General features: G+C 38.2%; 1 protein-coding gene across 2 annotated transcripts; it reads right to left on the minus strand.

Annotated features, from left to right (window-relative positions):
- Positions 1 to 193: 193 nt before the first annotated feature.
- On the minus strand, positions 194 to 15239 carry hsc70 (heat shock cognate 70). 2 transcript variants are annotated; one of them, XM_073922831.1, is made up of 9 exons: positions 15133 to 15239; positions 10116 to 10321; positions 8701 to 8906; positions 6997 to 7149; positions 5191 to 5746; positions 4899 to 5101; positions 3466 to 3664; positions 3136 to 3368; positions 194 to 787 (listed from the first exon to the last, which is right to left on the minus strand). In XM_073922831.1, the coding sequence occupies exons 2-9, from the start codon at positions 10318 to 10320 to the stop codon at positions 599 to 601; spliced, it is 1944 nt and encodes a 647-aa protein (XP_073778932.1). In that variant the 5' UTR covers position 10321; positions 15133 to 15239; the 3' UTR covers positions 194 to 598.
- Between the last annotated feature and the right edge of the window lie 3184 nt (positions 15240 to 18423).

Consider the following 18423-nt stretch of genomic DNA (forward strand, 5'->3'; position numbering starts at 1 on the left):
AGCCAAACAAAAACAAATGGACATCACCTAATCCAACTATTATTTGGACTATGTTTCTTCATAAATGCATTCAATTTCAGAAATGAGTCTGTTGCTTATGAACTGGGCTACTTGTTAAAGGCCATCTTCTTATAGATTTCCTTCTGGCATAAATCCTATTGAACTAAAACACAAGGAAACACATGACAAGATATTGAGAAAATAATATGCTTTATTTTTGTTGGGTCACACCGGAAACAATTATTGAATTTATTCTTAAGCTTATAATTGTGAAATACTGAATAATGAGCATAACGGCTAACTGGACAAATAACAAGGCCTCACCTCAGCTTGGTATTTATTTCTAATTATCGCATTATTAAGCGTATAATAGCTCTGATATAATAGCTTACAGCCAGGTAGATTACAGATTTGATACTAAAATGCTAATGCAGTTTTGAAGGTGCCTTATTGCTTTGGTCACAAGCTATAAGTTGGTCTCATCTGGCACATATCTGACCAATGTGAGTAAATGCTATTTGAAAAGAAGCCTGTTTGACATGCTGCAGAGTGTTTGGTTTCTTTCTTTGTGTAAGCCTGGATGTTCTGGTGCCAAAAGTTAGTCCACTTCCTCAATGGTAGGACCAGAGGAAGAACCACTTCCTTGCCCTCCAGGGTAACCGCCGGGCATCCCACCTGGCATCCCACCTGGCATGCCACCAGCGCCTTGATAGAGCTTAGTGATGATGGGGTTGCACACTTTTTCCAGCTCCTTCTGTTGATGCTCGTACTCATCTTTTTCTGCGGTCTGTGGCACAAGAGATAAGAAAATACTCATTGTTCTGCCAAGTGGCTTATCGCCTAATACATTTCCCAAACATGGTTCAGAAGTCACACCAAAAGTATCAACCCTAACTCTATTTGAATACAGACAATTAGTTCGATCAGCTCACTAGTAGAGACTCCAAGAACAGAAATAAATGGGTTAGATAAGAGTGATATCTAAACTGTATACCGTTGGCAGGGTTGCCATGTCCAAGAAAAATTTCCAGCCCAATTACAACTCAAGTCCCAACCAAATGGAAAGAAAAGTAAACCCAGGGAAAGGTTTACTATATCTTTTCTATTGTATTGTTATACACATACTTGTACATACTGTGTAGGTGTTGAAGTACCGACTATCCGCTAACCGAAAAACACTTCGCATTACCTTTATCAGATGTGTTCATCGATATGTGGGCAGTTATATCACTTACTCACTTGCAGGGGTCTTTGGGTTGATAGGTATGTATTCTGAGATCAGTGTCCATTAAGAAACGATTAGGTTGTTATTTTATACTCATCAGAAATAAACATTTTAATGGCTGTGGCACATTACAAAAGTTTTTTCCTGCAACTGTATTATTAAAATAGTCCAACTGTGCAGGAAAACAAACACCTGGCAACACTGACTGTTGGTGTACCTTTAGGAATAACATTGGGAATTTCTGGCTTAATGATCTCTTCTGGGGAATCCACACTTGATTTATCCTTTTGTAGGTCTCCCTCTACTTATATTTTACCAAGGGTTAGTAATCTTGGAAATTTATAATTTAATACAGTACACGACTGAAACCTTGGATATATCTACATTGTCAGATCTATGATTGGATGAAAGCCGTATGAAACTTCTTTAAATAAAAGATCTTGCTTTGCTCAGTCTGATATTATACTATATAGTAAACTGTATTATAAACATTTTTCTAAATGGACATCAGGCATACAGGTATCAGACATACAGGTAAGTAGGGGTGCAACGGCTTAATCTACTCATGGTTAGGTATGTATCAGGGTTTTGGGGTCACGGCTTCGGTACAGTTTGTGCTATGCTTAGAAACAAAATGCCTACAGAATAATTTAAAAAACAATAAACATATTTATCGGGTAACAAACACCTGACAATGCAAGAGGTTCACACATATGACTGCAGATTTGCATATTCTCGCAATAATTAAAGTAGGGTATTTCGAAAATTGTAGGTTCAAATAAATTGCTTAAGAAAATAAAAAGGAAAAGACTTAAATTCCCCGGTATCTATTTTACATTTTGACTCAACAGTCTTAATTAATTTTGCAGATAATAATTATGTCAACACATCTTAATTATTAAGCACTTTTTAAAGTATTGATTACATCCAATGCAACAATGCATTTTTATTTATGATTTTTACATGATTTTATTATGATTCCAAAGAGTTTTGTTTCCCTTAGCACCATCGTAGAGAATGAAACTTAAGCAAAGAAAGAGTGTTTGGCTCTTCTCTCTTAATTTAGTGAGAACAGTCAGTCGAGAAGAAATCAGTTCTTAGCAAACGGCGGGTAAACAGTGAATAGTGGGAGTGATCGGGTGTGGAACAACACCCAGAATGAGCAGGACTGAAGTAACAGACCTGTTGTATGTCCGCGTCCGTATGGGACGCTTCTGGATCTGGACCGAGACCTCGATCCACCTGTTAGTGACCATTGATTTATTGAGATTGAGTGATATTGATATTGAGTGTCTGTTGAAACACTGATGGCAATGTGCTGTGATTTAGCCTCACCTGCGCATTTGGCCTTTATTGCCTTTATTTGCCATACTGAAACACAAACTCCACAAACACACCAACACGTGAGGAAACGTGATGTCAACAGCATATTTACATACTATGAGGTGATTGGACAGGTCTTCGCACTTGCAATAAATGGGAAAGGGAATTGGAAGCATTAACAAAACAATATTAATAATGCATATTCTGAATCGTGGATCACAGGGCCCACAAAACCATGGAAGAACTACGGGACGATATGTTTTTTTTTTTTTTTTACTGAGAACCGTTGCATCCCTACGGGTCAGTATAATTTTTTTTTTCTGCATTCAGAAAAAATGGTGCTAAATGGTTTCTAAATTATCAATGTCTACCATTTCTCTACTGGGGTTAAATAACAGGTTTGGGATGATGATAAACCCAGGGATAAGAGCAGTGTAAAAAGCTTATTTATTATTGACTCACTCTGGGTGGCTACACAAATGGATTTGGTTTCCTCAAGGTGAGGAACATCTTTCATATTCTTAAACTAGTGTAACCTGAAGATTCACTTGCAAGTTGCAATATATGCAATGTATGTTGTAACCTACCTGGTTCTTGTCCAGCCATGAGATGACCTCATTGCATTTGTCAGTAATAGTTTTCTTGTCCTCTGGACTGATCTTGTCCTGCAACTTGTCGTCCTCAACAGTGCTCTTCATGTTAAAGGCCAAGGACTCCAGAGTGTTCTTGGCGGTGACCTTTTCCCTCTGTACTTCATCCTCTGCTCTGTATTGGTCAGCCTCTTGTACCATACGCTCTATGTCTTCCTTGCTCAAACGACCTAAAAGAAGCAGAAGAGATTAGTGGGAAACTCATTGCAAAAACTGAGACCACCTTTAAACCTCAAAATCAGCCAAGTTTAGGACAAGTTGTTCCACCTTTGTCATTGGTAATAGTGATCTTGTTCTCTTTGCCAGTGCTTTTGTCTACTGCGGATACGTTGAGAATGCCATTGGCGTCAATGTCAAAGGTAACTTCAATCTGTGGCACACCACGAGGAGCAGGAGGGATGCCGGTCAACTCAAATTTGCCAAGAATGTTGTTGTCCTTTGTCATGGCTCTCTCTCCCTCATATACCTACAGATTAGAAAAGTGGGATTACTAAAATGAAATCCAAATAGTTGCAGATGTAACTACTTTAATTGTTAAGGACAGGGGTCATCTGTCTCAGGGTGCTTTCACACCTGTGATTCGATTCAGTTGTTTCGAAACAGGGATTAAAATTGTTACATTGTTGCTCTTTGTTGTTGGTGCAGCAAAGTTTCTAAACAGACCAAAAGAGCTAAAACAAGTCACATGTGAGTAAACTCTCCTCACATTGGTCAGAGTTTTAGGGTTTATTGCAGAGTCCCGCTTAGCTGTCAGGGGAGTTGGTGGTTTGGTGGTGTTTGACAAGGTGCGCGCGACGTGTCTGAAGAACGAGGAGGTATGCGGTGGGGAGGGGTAAGAAGGGTGCGCGACAAATTTGTGGACCCGGAGGGAGACGTGCAATTTCTGGGAGATTAACACTCGTTTGTGGGCATCCTGGAGTCTCTGTGCATTTGCGGGAGACTCACAAAACTTTTGGGAGACATGGGATGTCTGGAATGACCTCCCGCCCTACTCATAATTCTCTCTTCCTGTAGCCGTATGCCTATTACATATCCATAATACACTGTGATATAACTGGGCTCGGATCGTATCGCTTTCTCACTACAATCAATCCACTCCAGAGTTTGTTTCAATCAAGCCGAGACCACCTCATTCAAAACGATCTCGGAGCGATTGTTTTGGTGTGGATCCAAGCGCGTTTGGTGTTTTCACATATGCTAAACGAACCGCGCTAACTGGGCAAACAAAACAGGTTCCGAAACAAAAGTCTAGGTGTTAAAGTACCCTCAGTCTTGAAGGGCCGGTGTCCCTGGAGAGGTTATTCACGACTTATTTAAACACACCTGCCTGGAAATTTCAAGTGTACCTAGTAAGACCTTGATTTACTTGTTCAGGTGTGTTTGAATAAGGTTGGAGCTAAACTGAACAGGAAACCCACCCTCCAGGAACACGTTTGGTGAGCCCTAGTTCAGGATGTTCCACAACAGTCCAGGATTTCTTGTCATCAGCATATATTGTATTTTTTTATGCTAATAATGACATTTTAACTGGCATTACCAGCAAGACGTTCTTGTTATAACACCCATGAATATATGCTGGTGAACATGACTCTTGACATACATGCACTAAAGGAGCTTTGAATTAAAAATGCATGTTATACGGATATTGGTTAATCAAAAGCAAACAAACTATGGGTCTAAAACAAAACTTATTCTATTACCTGGATGAGTACACCCGGCTGGTTGTCTGAGTAGGTGGTAAAGGTTTGGGTTTGCTTAGTGGGAATGGTGGTGTTCCTCTTAATTAGCACGGTCATGACACCACCTGCTGTCTCAATGCCCAGAGAGAGAGGAGTGACGTCCAGCAGCAACAAGTCTTGCACATTCTCTGATGTATCACCTGTTAAGATGGCTGCCTGGACAGCTGGATGGGTTTTGGGGTGAAAATTAGTAGCATGTCACGAAGCAAAATTGATTTATAATCTACTGTAGATAGGAAGTTAAACCTCTTACCAGCTCCATAAGCTACGGCTTCATCAGGGTTGATGCTCTTGTTAAGATCTCGCCCATTAAAGAAGTCCTGAAGCAGCTTTTGGATCTTGGGAATACGAGTGGAGCCACCAACCAGCACAATGTCATGGATCTGTGCCTTATCCATCTTGGCATCCCGCAGAGCCTTTTCCACTGGCTCCAGTGTACCGCGAAACAGGTCAGCATTGAGCTCCTCAAAACGGGCTCTGGTGATGGAAGTGTAGAAGTCAGCACCTTCATACAGAGAGTCGATCTCAATGCTGGCCTGTGTGCTGGATGAAAGGGTGCGCTTGGCACGCTCACATGCTGTCCGCAGGCGACGGACAGCACGTTTATTGCCAGTGATGTCTTTCTTGAACTTGCGCTTGAACTCGGTGATGAAGTGGTTGACCATGCGGTTGTCGAAGTCCTCACCACCCAAATGGGTGTCACCTGCTGTTGACTTGACCTCAAAAATGCCATCCTCGATGGTCAGAATGGACACGTCAAAGGTGCCACCACCCAAATCAAAGATGAGGACATTGCGCTCACCACCGACCTGTGGTGAATTGTGGTCAAACAGGAAAGCAACACTTTAACCTTCCGTACTGCACTGAAGTTCATTCAAATATATATTACATGCCAGTTAAAGGGATTCCTTAAACTAAAATTGTAGTAACCATAATTTTTGTCACATTTCTGTTTGTATAACCCAGAGGTGCCCAAACTTGGTTCTGTAGGGAAAGTGTCCTGCAAAGTTTAGTTCCAAGCCATTCAGACACTCCTAGGCTAGTGAATCCAGCTCTTACTAGGCTTTTTAGAAACATCCTTGCAGGTGTGTCAGGGCAAGTTGGAGCTAAAATCTGCAGGACACTGGCCCTCCAGGATTGAGTTTGGACACCCCTGGTATAACCACAGTGTTACGTTTTACTACAATTAGCAGGATAATACTATAGTAAGATTTGTAAACCATACTTAATTTGTGGTTACCATGGTCAACTATGGTAACCCCAAACTAACCATGGTTTTGCATTATCAACCTTAGTTTTTCCATGGTATTTTTAGTAAAATTGAGGTTGTACAAATGAACGTCAATGTGTTATTTCAATGTTAAAGGAAGAGTTCACCCAAAAATTTAAATTTACTTACCATTTACCATAGTGGAGCACAAAAGAAGTTTTTTTTTTAAATGTTGGACACTGGTAGTCATTGTCATTCATAATATGAAAAACTAAGGAAGTCATAATATATCTTTATTTTATTTATCTTTATTTATGTCCAGCATAAGAAATAATTTCCAACAGGTTTCAAGAGTTCACACTTAGCTGATGATTGATTATAAAGCTTGTTTGGCATGCTGTCCTGGCAGAGAGCCCTGGGCTCATAAGATCCTCGAGCCCGGAGCTCCCTCCCTTTAACTTAGGTTGCATGTTTTTGGACTGTGAAAGGAAACCGGGGAACCCGGGGGACTGTGAGGCAACAGTGCTAACCACTGGGCCAATGTGCCACCCATCTAGGAAAAGAGGAGGAGTAGGGGTGGAAGGATGGATTCTTCAAAATGAAGATGGCTGTTATATCGAACTTAAAGTACTTATAATGGCTTAGGGATCGTCTGATTGGTGAATCATAACTTGAATAATGCGGGACCAACCTCAAGCAGTCATAACCATGTGATCCTCTTGAAATTAGTTTATAAATAAACTTCACTTAGAACAAATAAAGAATAACAAGTTTTCTTTTTGGGTCAACTCTCCCTGTAAGCATCTTTACTCATATAAATACCTAAACTAGATAGCTCAGAATGTTTACCTTTTTGTCCAATCCATATGCAATAGCAGCTGCTGTTGGTTCGTTGATGATGCGAAGGACATTAAGGCCAGCGATGGTTCCAGCATCTTTGGTGGCTTGGCGCTGGGAGTCATTAAAGTAAGCAGGCACCGTAATCACTGCATTTGATACAGTCTAAAAAGACAACAAGATCAAATTCTCATTTGCACGTTTTATAATGGCATTGTTAGCATAATAGCATTAGCATCGGTAACATCAGTGTGACAGTTTGTTTATGCATTAAAGGGATATTCCAAATTAAAAATTCTGTCAACATTTGTTCACCTTTAACTTGTTTTAAGCCTGTTTAAGTGTCCTTTTTTTCTTCAAGAAGATATAATGAAGATGTAATGAAGGATATACTGGAAACTAGTGCCTTCTGACTTCCATAGGATTTGTTTTTCTACTATGGATGTCAGTGGTTTGCAGTATTCAGCTTTCTTTGAAATATCTTGTTTTGTGTTAAGCAGGAAAAAAAGAGATTCATAAAAGATTATAAATAGTGAGAAAATGTATATTTTTGGATAAAATATCCCATGTAATGGTTGCATTGCTCTCAGAGATTGTGCATGCATGTTTAAAAGATGATGTTGGATTACAGTTTTTTCCACTTTGTACGTTCACCAAACCAAACTTGTTTTGATGAGTTTCTGATAAAGATTACATCCTGCCTACAGCCAGCAATAACAAGTGTTATCTTCAAATATCTCTCATAGACAGTGAAGGTACAATTAAAACTTCAAAGATTTCTAAACCAGAAACGCGTTGCAAAATCAGATATTAATCTGTAGTTATTTTTTTTTTAAACCACTTGTAATGGAGACGTTAGTAAAAAAAAAAAATAAGAAGCTTGAGGTTCAGGTTTGCAGAGCTTTGCACATCTGTCAGTCCTCACCACAGTACGTGTCTTTCTCTCTTGTTTTGGTTTGGTAATGTAGCATGCGATCAATAAGAGGCTTACTTTTTTAATAATTAGGTCGGATATGGAGCCAGTGACCTCATGGGTAGGTCATGTATTGTGCTTGCACTTCTGGCATCCCAAGTTGCACCCCATGCTCGATCACAATTTGACAAATATAATCTTAAAATATGAATAAATAAAATTAAATAATAGTAACATGGTATTCTCCTCAGTTTGCATTTTGAAGAATCCAGGGAAAGACTTTTAATGTTTTTGTAAACATAAAAATGTGGTCACTTTATTTTAATGGTCCGTTTGTTGAATTTAAGTTACATTGCATCGACATGCCAACTAATTGTCATTAGATTACAAGTAGACGGCTAGGTTGGGGTTAGAGTTGGGGTTAGGTTTAGTGTAAGTTGACATGTACTTGCTAAGTTGCTTACAATCTTATAACCAGTTAAATGTCTGTTGATGGACCAGTATCAGCAGATATTAAGCAGACAATCTATTAATACTCAAATGGACCATCAAAATAAAGTGTAACCAAATATTTTGGAGAGAAAAGCTTCAGTTATACATGTCAAAGGGCCCAGAAAGAAAGTATACAGTATTCAACATTTAAAAATGATCCCTAAGACAAGAATGGGTGTTGCTCAATAGTTTTAGACTCTAAAATTATTTAATATCTTGTCTTTTTTTAAGTTTTGATTTTTAAAACTTTTCTGATCCACTTCAGATGTTGACTACTGTACACAAGCTTTACAGTATGTAGTTTATTTCACCTTGCCAAGGTAAGCTTCGGAGATCTCCTTCATCTTAGTGAGGACCATGGAGGACACCTCTTCAGGGAAGAAAGTCTTTATCTCTCCTTTGTACTCCACTTCCATTTTGGGCTTGCTGCCGTCACTGATTACCTTAAAGGGCCAGTGCTTCATGTCAGATTGAACCACTGGGTCATCAAAGCGTCGTCCAATCAGGCGCTTGGCATCTGTTGAACCAAGAAGATGCATATCAAAGACAAAAATGACAACAAACAGAAGCATGGAAGGGCATCTGCTGTGTAAAACATTAGCAGGATTAGCTGGGGGCTTATTCCGCTGTGGCGATCGTAGATTAATAAAGGGACTAAGCCGAAAAGAAAATTAATGAATAATTGACAATTATTCAACATTGTAAGATGACATATATATATATATAGTAGAAAAGATAATTAAAAGGAAAAAAAGGGTGGGTGCGGGGTGGGGGGTCTATAGTATCAAATTGTGCTGGCAAAGACCTATGTTTTAGCGCTTACACTGCCGTCTAGTGGAGAACAGTAGCGTTACAATTGGATTCTTTTCAAGTAAGGTGTACCAAATTCTGGTACATATAAAAACAAATAATTATTAAAAAAAAAAAAAAAAAAGTCTTATTAAGGTTTTGTATTTTTTTTGTCCAAATATCTAAAAGTTATTAAGTTTAGAAGCATTTTCTAAATGTGAAATCCTCACTGCACTGTACTTCTGTAAATAAATGATTAGTTGACTTTAAAAAGGGAGTTAATTTGTTTCTTTTAAAGCCAATCGTTGGCTTAAAAAGGGTAATACTAGTTTACTTAAAAAAGGGTGTAAACCTGTTGGTCTAAAATTATTAAGTAAATGAACTTTGAGCATAATTAAAAAAATTGTATCAACTTAAACTTTCCAATTTGCAATAGGTTTACTTACTTAAAAAAACGATTTCAAAGTGTTACTTTTAAGACAATATAGCTTTACTCACTTTAGTATAAAGCACAGGTGTAAAATCCAGTTCCTGGGCCGCAGTTCTGCACAGTTTAGTTCCAACCTTAATTAACAACACTTCACTTACCTGTAGGTTTCAAAAAAGCCTAAGGGACACAATTAGTTGATCAGGTGTGTTTAATTACAGTTAAAGCTAAACTGTGCTGAGCTGCGGCCCTCCAGGAACTGGATTTGACACCTGTGGTTTAAAGTAACTTATCGCTTATAACAGTGAGGCAGAAATTTCTCACCCCACTGGCAGATTATTTTGCTTGGTTCAAAAAGAAACTGAAAAATAATTGAAAAAAAATTAGCTAATCATTTTTACTTGTCTTGATTACTTCTTGATTTAGGAATTCTTAGTTATTTGGACTATAATCAAGACAAAAGCACTAATTTAAATTTTTTTCTGCTTAGATTTTTTTTTGCTGCCTTACCAAACACAGTGTTAGAAGGGTTCATGGCAACTTGGTTCTTGGCTGCATCTCCGATCAGTCTTTCGGTGTCCGTGAAAGCGACGTAGCTGGGGGTCGTTCTGTTTCCCTGGTCATTGGCGATGATCTCCACCTTTCCATGCTGGAAGATTCCCACACATGAGTAGGTGGTGCCCAGATCAATACCCACTGCTGGACCTTTTGACATCCTGTCTGGATACAAAATGACCAATGATTATTTTAATTCAATGAGATTTCTTTTGTCGGGAATGCCAGAATGATTATTTCCATATGCAAACTTACAATTGAAATTACTATCATTAATGTTTTTCAACGGTTCCAAGTCTAAAGAAATAACAATCCACTACTGCAATTATAGACTTATTTAATGCATGCATATAGGTAGACATTTTTTTAGATTAGACCTATTTTTTTGTGGGAAATAATTTAGTTAATGGGGTGTCCTGCAAAATCTCCATGATTTCAACAGAAAAAAAACTAAAAATACTACGGTAAAATTCTGTAACCTGTTTAACAGAAAGTTTTTTAATAAATACCGTGAATAACTGTGAATTCACTTTACCAGAATTCACTGCATGACGCTTTACTTTTTATGATGTTTTGTTGATATTACTATTCTTCTTTTAGTTTTTTCTCTTGAGTTACGCACAGAGTTTTATGTGTCATCAAAATATTGGTGTATGGTTTTATTATAAATACGTTTACCGTAAATGTTTTGACATTTTCAAGGATTAAATGTTGACAACCCCAGCTGCCATTTTCTTTTAATGTAATATTTACAGATTTTATTTTACAGTGTTGGTTTATATTAATCCTTAGTCACTAAACATTTTTAAATTACAGCAGCAGCTCTTTTTTCAGGGCCTTCCATCTTTTTGAGAGGCTGCTCTACTCTGATTGGTCAGATCATAGCTCAATCTGTTTTGATTGGTCTCTAAGTAACAGTGCATGTCAGAAACTGAATTCCAGCTCTAAATGCTTCCCTAGAACATATTATACAGTAATAAGAACAGTTGACATTAAGCTTGACATAAAAAACACTTCAAAAATGTGAATGAATTTGATGCCAAAACCTTGATGTTCGTTTGACATTCACAGATTGATTCCCTTTTGACCACAGAAATATGGACACAACAAGTATTTTAATAAAAAAAAGTTTTATCTATCTGAAAGATCCTTCATTCTTCATATCTCTTTAATGAATGTAAACTATTTTAATGTCAAAATGACATCTAATTGACATCTAACATCGACATGAAAAAAACGATTACAAGACTGTCCATTTTTTGACTTGTTTTTAACACGTGTTTTGATGTTGTTTTGACATCAACTTGCCCACTGGGTTGGAAATGCTTGCAAAGGGGGATTTACCTACAGAAAATGTCAGTAAATCAAACCAAGCTCTTCTAGACCTCAGATACAACAACTGTGATTGAGGGTCATAACAGGTGTTTTTTGCAACTTACTAAGAGCATAAGCTGGGTTAAGCAAACTTGTTACAAACCTACAGTTCATAGTTTTTGCAGGAAGCAAAAGTGGAATTAGTGATGATCTGTTTCAGGCAATTCTCAAGAATCTTTTTTTCATTTGCAGGAGAGTTTATCTTGCACTTTGATCTTTGAGACTTCGCAGAACTTGTACTACCACAAACAGCTTTTTTTTTTTACACAGTACATGGAAGGTAACATACTATATGAAAAAGCATAACAGAGACGGCTTATAAATTATGTGTAAGTTATATGTAATATATTTGTGGTTACATTCACATTTGTGCTGCAGTCATGCTGCCTTGTGCTGTCAGCTGCTTTAGAAAGCACTAGATCGCATGCTTGGCTGTGGGCCATGACCAGGACTGTGTGTGTGTGTGTGTGTGTGTGTGTGTGTGTGTGTGTGTGTGTGTGAGTAAACTGTCGACTGTGAACTTCTATAACTGCACATTGCTTACTTCATTTAATCCATTATTGCAGTTCATTATAAAGGGTCATTTGAATGAAACATGAAATGCAAAAAATAAAAAGCTCCAATGTTCAATATTTTCATGTCTTCTCTAGTTTGCAGAGAAAATCAAATTAAGGACTTTTAAAAAAACTTTAAGCAGACCTGAGACAAGAGACCATTGTAATTTAAAGAGATTTAAAGAGATTCAGAATTTCAAAATTCTGTCATCATCACCCTTGACTTGTTCCAAACACTTTAAGTTTATTTGTTGTTGTTGAACACTAAGGTAGATGTACTTAAGCAGTGGTTGTCAAACTGTGGTTTGTGTACCACTAGTGGTAAGCAGGCTTCCTTTCAATGGTACACGAAGGAATCACTAAATAGTTAAAGTAAACAACTGAACATAGTTTTAACCCTTTAATGTGTACGATAAAACCGATGTGATCAGTAATTTCATTTTTAATAGGTGAAACCTTTTAATTTATTTGTAATTTTCTAATGTTTGTTATGTATTTTATCATTTGAAGCTAATTCCTACCCATATTTGTAACGGTTGTTGGGGGCGTATCCTGTATTTTTATATCCCAATGTTGACACGTATAGTTTATTCACTTGGTTTTCTGATACTTTTCTGAAGCACAAAGCCTACTCTAGCAAGCAGAAGGAAGACCTAAATTCTAATTTCATTCATTCATTTTCCTGTCGGCTTATTCCCTTTATTAATCCGGGGTCGCCACAGCGGAATGAACCGCCAACTTATCCAGCAAGTTTTTATGCAGCGAATGCTGTTACAGCCGCAACCCATCTCTGGGAAACATCCACACACACACACATTCACACACACACTCATACACTACGGACAATTTAGCCTACCTAATTCACCTGTACCGCATGTCTTTGGACTGTGGGGGAAACCGGAGCACCCGGAGGAAACCCACGCGAAGGCAGGGAGAATATGCAAACTCCACACAGAAACGCCAACTGAGCCAAGGCTCAGGAATCAGCGACCCAGCGGCCTTCTTGCTGTGAGGCGACAGCACTACCTACTGCACCAATGCTTCACCCTAATTTCTAATTTAAATATGTAAATCCAATTCATATATTTAAAATACAAGTTAATGTTTAGATTTCAAAGATATACAATTATTTTATGTTTAACCCCAATCTTTTTCAAAATTGATCAAAAAGAGTTTATATGTGAACATGAATATGAATATGATGACATATAGCTTATATTTATGAGGTCCGAGGAATATATGACGTTTTATTTATTTTTACCTGTAAGCACAGTGCAGTGTTAATGTCTAAACTATTTATTATGTTTAAAGTGGCTGCCAATAACAAATATTCATAATATTAAGAATTAATCTGCCAGGTTTTTAAACTGAGTTGTAGCTGCTTAATTACGCCTACAATGCTACTGTATTTCAACACCTCCCTAGGTAGGCGTCCAGGAGGATTCCGAAACAGATGCCTGAGACACCTCAGCTGACTTCTCTCGATGTGCCACCCTGCGAAGCAAACTCATTTCGGCTGCTTGTTCGGCCGAGATCTTGTCCTTTAGGTCATGACTCAAAGCTCATGACCAAAGGTGAGAGTAGGAAAGTAGATTGGTAAATTGAGAGCGTTTGAGTGCCTGAGTGATCCTAAGAGCTATGTTGTCAGGGGCTAATGCCCCTGCAGGGTCTCCCAAGGCGAAAAGGTCTTAGGTGACAAGTCAGACTAAGTGCGGTTTAAAAACCCATTATGAACTTAATTACATTGAGGACCGTGATGTCGCCCGGTATGGCGCACCCTGGATCCATGCCTGGGGTTGGGGCTCGTATACAAGCTTCTGGTGGCCTTTTTTTTCCCCACGTAACCCGGCTGGGCTTTGCCTGAAGGAGCGACGTGGGACCATCCTCCTGCAGGTCCACCACCAGGGGGAGTCGTAAGGGGCAGGTGCATAGTGGAATGAGTGGTGGTCGAAGGTTAGGACTACGACAACCTGATTGTTGGGCACAGAAACTGGCTCTTAATTTATATTAATAAAGCTAAACATCATAGGCCATTTGTATTGGGTACACCTTGCGGTATTGGGGATGAGTCGTCTATAAATGTCTTATTAATTTGGACAACCTCATGCATTCGTTAGCAAAAACTTTGAAGCAGATAATGCACTGTGGCTGGGTCTGGGACACTGCTTCGAGAAAATGGAATAAAACCGTAGTTCAGTTAACTGTTTTGGTATTTCCTGCATTTTGTGTTTTCAGTATTGTTAGCGCTGCAACCCAAAATATTTGAAGCTTCCTCACCAGTATGCTTGGGTTATTACTATTAGCTGCTGAAAGCGAATCTGTGAGACTCCATTATTTGTCCATTTTTGGGTCAGCTAGGGGATAAAATGAAATAAGACAATATGATTGTTCTCCTAATTGTCCACTGCAAATTTTTTTTTTAAAATATGACTCAACCCCCCACAGAGCTTGCAGAGGCCTCCTTGTGGGCCAGGACCCCACTGCTGGAAACTGCTGATCTAGACCACATCGCACAAATTATAATGTTTTTTTTTTTTTTTTTGCAATATATTTATTAAAGTTTCAAGCATTAAATACAACAGAAAAACTGGTGAACAAGATAAGGGGGGAAGAAATAAAATGAAAATATATAAGAAAAAATAATTAAAAAAATTATAAAATAACTTAATGAATAAAATTAATTAAATTCTATATTCATACTTCTAAAAGCTTCACAAGTTCAGACCTCATTAAACCAACCCTCTGCTAAGTATAGAGGTTAAACCCATGTATAACAAAAATGGCTCCCCCCTCTCTTGAAATACAACATATTTTCTCTGTGAAGCACAGTTTTTTAATAGTCCAGTGTACATCAGGTATTACCCTGTGTCACAACGACTTTGTAGGAGTTTTATCCATTATGCACTTCAGAAGAATGCATTTTCTTGCACAAAAACTTATAAACTTGCAATAAAATATTAATGTTAAACTCCAAAAAAAATATATATAGTTCAAATGAAAAACATGAGCCAAGCTGTGTGCAATGCTTAAAAATAAACCTTTACCTTAATGTAAAAGTTCTTCCTGAGAGATAACGGATTGTAATGAATGTCTTTTCGCCCCCTCAGCTCGTCCTGGTGCCTGTTGCACTCCTGCGCTGCCGGACTCAGAGGCAGAAGCTCTGGACTCCTGTGTGTTTATAGCGCAGAGATTTCCAGCCCCGGTCACCTGACCCACAGAAAGTTCCAGTCTGCACTTCACACACAGCCAAACGCCTGCCATTCAGAGCACAGTGAGTTAACAACCAGCTGCTAATGCCAGGCTAGAGTAACAGAAGACGCTTGTTTCCATCCATTGAGATATTCAGGCTTTATTGAGAACGACACAGACTTAATAAGTGCAGTCCTCACCTAGTTTTTGCAGATTTTGTTACGTTTTTGTGGTACTTTTTGCCCCAAAATCTCTGGTGTAGGAGAAAGTCTAGATGAGATACAACTGTGGATACATCAATATAGCATAATTTTTGTGAAACTACAACAATAATGAATATTTTTACACTTCAGTGAGGGGCAGGTTTAGGATTGGGGTAGAGGCAGACAATAAAATACAAATGAATGGGTAATTTAATAAGTAATATATAATTCTTGCTATAATTACTGTTTTTGCATTACAGTGAGGAGTAGATTTGAGGTTAGGAAAGACGTTAATGGATAATAAAAAATATATATAAATAATTATTGTTATCTTCCGGCCGCAGTTGTAACCCTTCTTGAAACAACCCCAGTTGATCTGTATAGCATGCTAGATAAACACACATGCGCTCATAAGATAATTTCATCACATGGTGTTCAGCACTGAGGCATTTACTATATGAATAAAACTTTCTTGTTGAGAGATCAGACAGCTACAAACTTAATACAGATAGCTCTTTCAATGTATATGCATTTAAGACTTATGTGGCTTCAAAACATGCAAGCAACACCTTGAAGTACCTTAAGAAACCTTGGTAGTAAAAAAAAATAAGTGTTATTTATTTATTTATTTATTTAAAATTTTCAATTCTTCGTGATTTTTACCTGGTTTTGCAGCTTTATATAAATTTGTTACCATCTCTGGAATACCAAAATGATGTAAAAAACCCCTCTAAAAATATATACTATTAATATTAATAACTGAATATTAAACGGCGTAGATTATACAACTTTAGTAATTACATTTTTCATCTTTCCAATTTATAACAGTAATATATTGATTTGGCAGTTCTTCTTGAGTAACAGGGTCATCTAAATGTTAATAATAACAACATAAGAAAAATTGACATGGTGAGTGACTATGTGGGTTGTTTGCTAAAAGGAATGCAGCTGCAGCAGGAAGTTAACAAGATTATTTAGATTATTTAAGTTACCCACTAAAATGTATCATGTTAAGATCTAACTCTTCCTCAACCCTAAACCAAACCCTCACAGTAATGTAAAAACTGTACATATAGAGAGAGTATTATTCATATTATTCATTAAATTGTATTTTATTAACGCCTACCCCAACCCATAACCCAACCTTCACAGTTATCTAAAAACAGTAATTATTATATTGTTACAATGATATAAATATTAACTTTCAGTTGCAGATGTATCCCTTCTAGACTTTACTAGACTTTACCCGCATCAAATCAACATTAAACTGACATCAAGAATGATGTTGAAAAGCATGCATCTACTGGATGTCAAAACCTTGACATCTATTTGACAATTGATAGCCTTTTGACCACCAAACTAACGACACAAAAAGAATGCTTATATTAGAAAAGTTTTATTTGTATGAAAGATTAAATTAAAAATACAAATTTAGACTTGATTTTGTTTCCCTATAATGCATAGAAATTAATTGATGTTAAAATGACATCAAATTAATTCATTCATTCATTTTCAACCGCTTTTCCGGAGCCAGCAGTAAACACTTCCTCCAGCTCCTTCGGGGGGCATCCCCAGGCATTCCAAGACCAGCCGAGAGATATTAGCCCCTTTCACACATACAGACCTTTCCGGAAAATTGCCGGTTGTATGTGTGAACAGGTCCTTTTTGAAAATACCGGTAAATTCGTTCTGGCTATTTTCCGGAAAGAGAAGTTGTAACATTACCGGCAATTTGTCGGAATGCTGCGCTGTGTGAATGCAGAAGGAAGATTGCCGTAATAAGCGTGTGCACGTCTAGAACAAGCTGATGTGAGACGTCTGCTTTAGCCAATCACAACAGTCAGACGCATTTACGTCCGCGCGGTGTGTGAGAATAAAAACCTTTGAATATTTTTCCAGACACATTTAGCTGCTAGAAGTTAGTCAGATCACGTTTATATGTTCTTCTTAATGCCAACTGTGTAAATAATCATCGATGAGATGCTTATGATAAGCCGTTGTTTGTTTACCTTCAAGCTTTGCGTGTACCTGTGAAACAGCCTGCACACGCACATATTATGAACATCTCGACATGCGAAAGTGATCCTGCGAAAGTTGTTCACAATATTGATCATCCACAGAGTTTGTAATTTAGTCAAATGTTTACAAATACAAGCGCAGCCGTTTAAAGCTCATTTGTGGTGAATGATGTCAGAATTTACCGTTATCTTGGAATGGATGTGTGAATGCTCTTTTTCGGAAAATTTCCGTAACGTCCTCGCCTGTGTGAACAGCGCTTTTTTAAATTTACTGGTAAAGTCGTTCCGGAAATTTTCCGGATATTTACCGGTATCACTGTGTGAAAGGGGCTATAGTCCCTTCAGCATGTCCTGGCTCTTCCCCTAGGCCTCCACCCGGTGGGACATGCCTGGAATACCTCCTTCGGTAGGCATCCGAAAAAAGGCCCGAGCCAAATCAACTGACTTCTCTTGATGTGGAGGAGCAGTGCTTCTACTCCGAGATCCTCCTGGTTGACAGAGCTCCTCATCTATAAGGGTGCGCCCTGACACCCTGCTAAGGAAACTCATTTCACCCCTTGTAAACGAGATCTTGTCCTTTCGGTCATGACACAAAACTCATGACCATGAGAGTAGGAACAAAGATTGACCGGTAAATTGAGAGCTTTGTCTTTTGGTTCAGCTCCTTCTTAACCACAACGGACCCGTACATCAGCCGCATTACTGCTGCACCAATCCGCCTGTCAATCTCACGTTCCATCCTGTCCTCACTCAAGAAAAAAAACCCAAGATACTTAAACTCCTCCATCTGGGGTAAGGACTTATCTCCAACCTGGAGATGCCAAACCACCTGTGTCCGGTGGAGCACCATGGCCTCAGACTTGGAGGTGCTGATTCTCATCAAATTGACATCTATTATTGGCTTTAGAAAATTATTTGTTGTGTG

Source organism: Danio rerio, chromosome 15, assembly GCF_049306965.1.
Source record: "Danio rerio strain Tuebingen ecotype United States chromosome 15, GRCz12tu, whole genome shotgun sequence".
Classification (NCBI taxonomy): domain Eukaryota; kingdom Metazoa; phylum Chordata; class Actinopteri; order Cypriniformes; family Danionidae; genus Danio; species Danio rerio.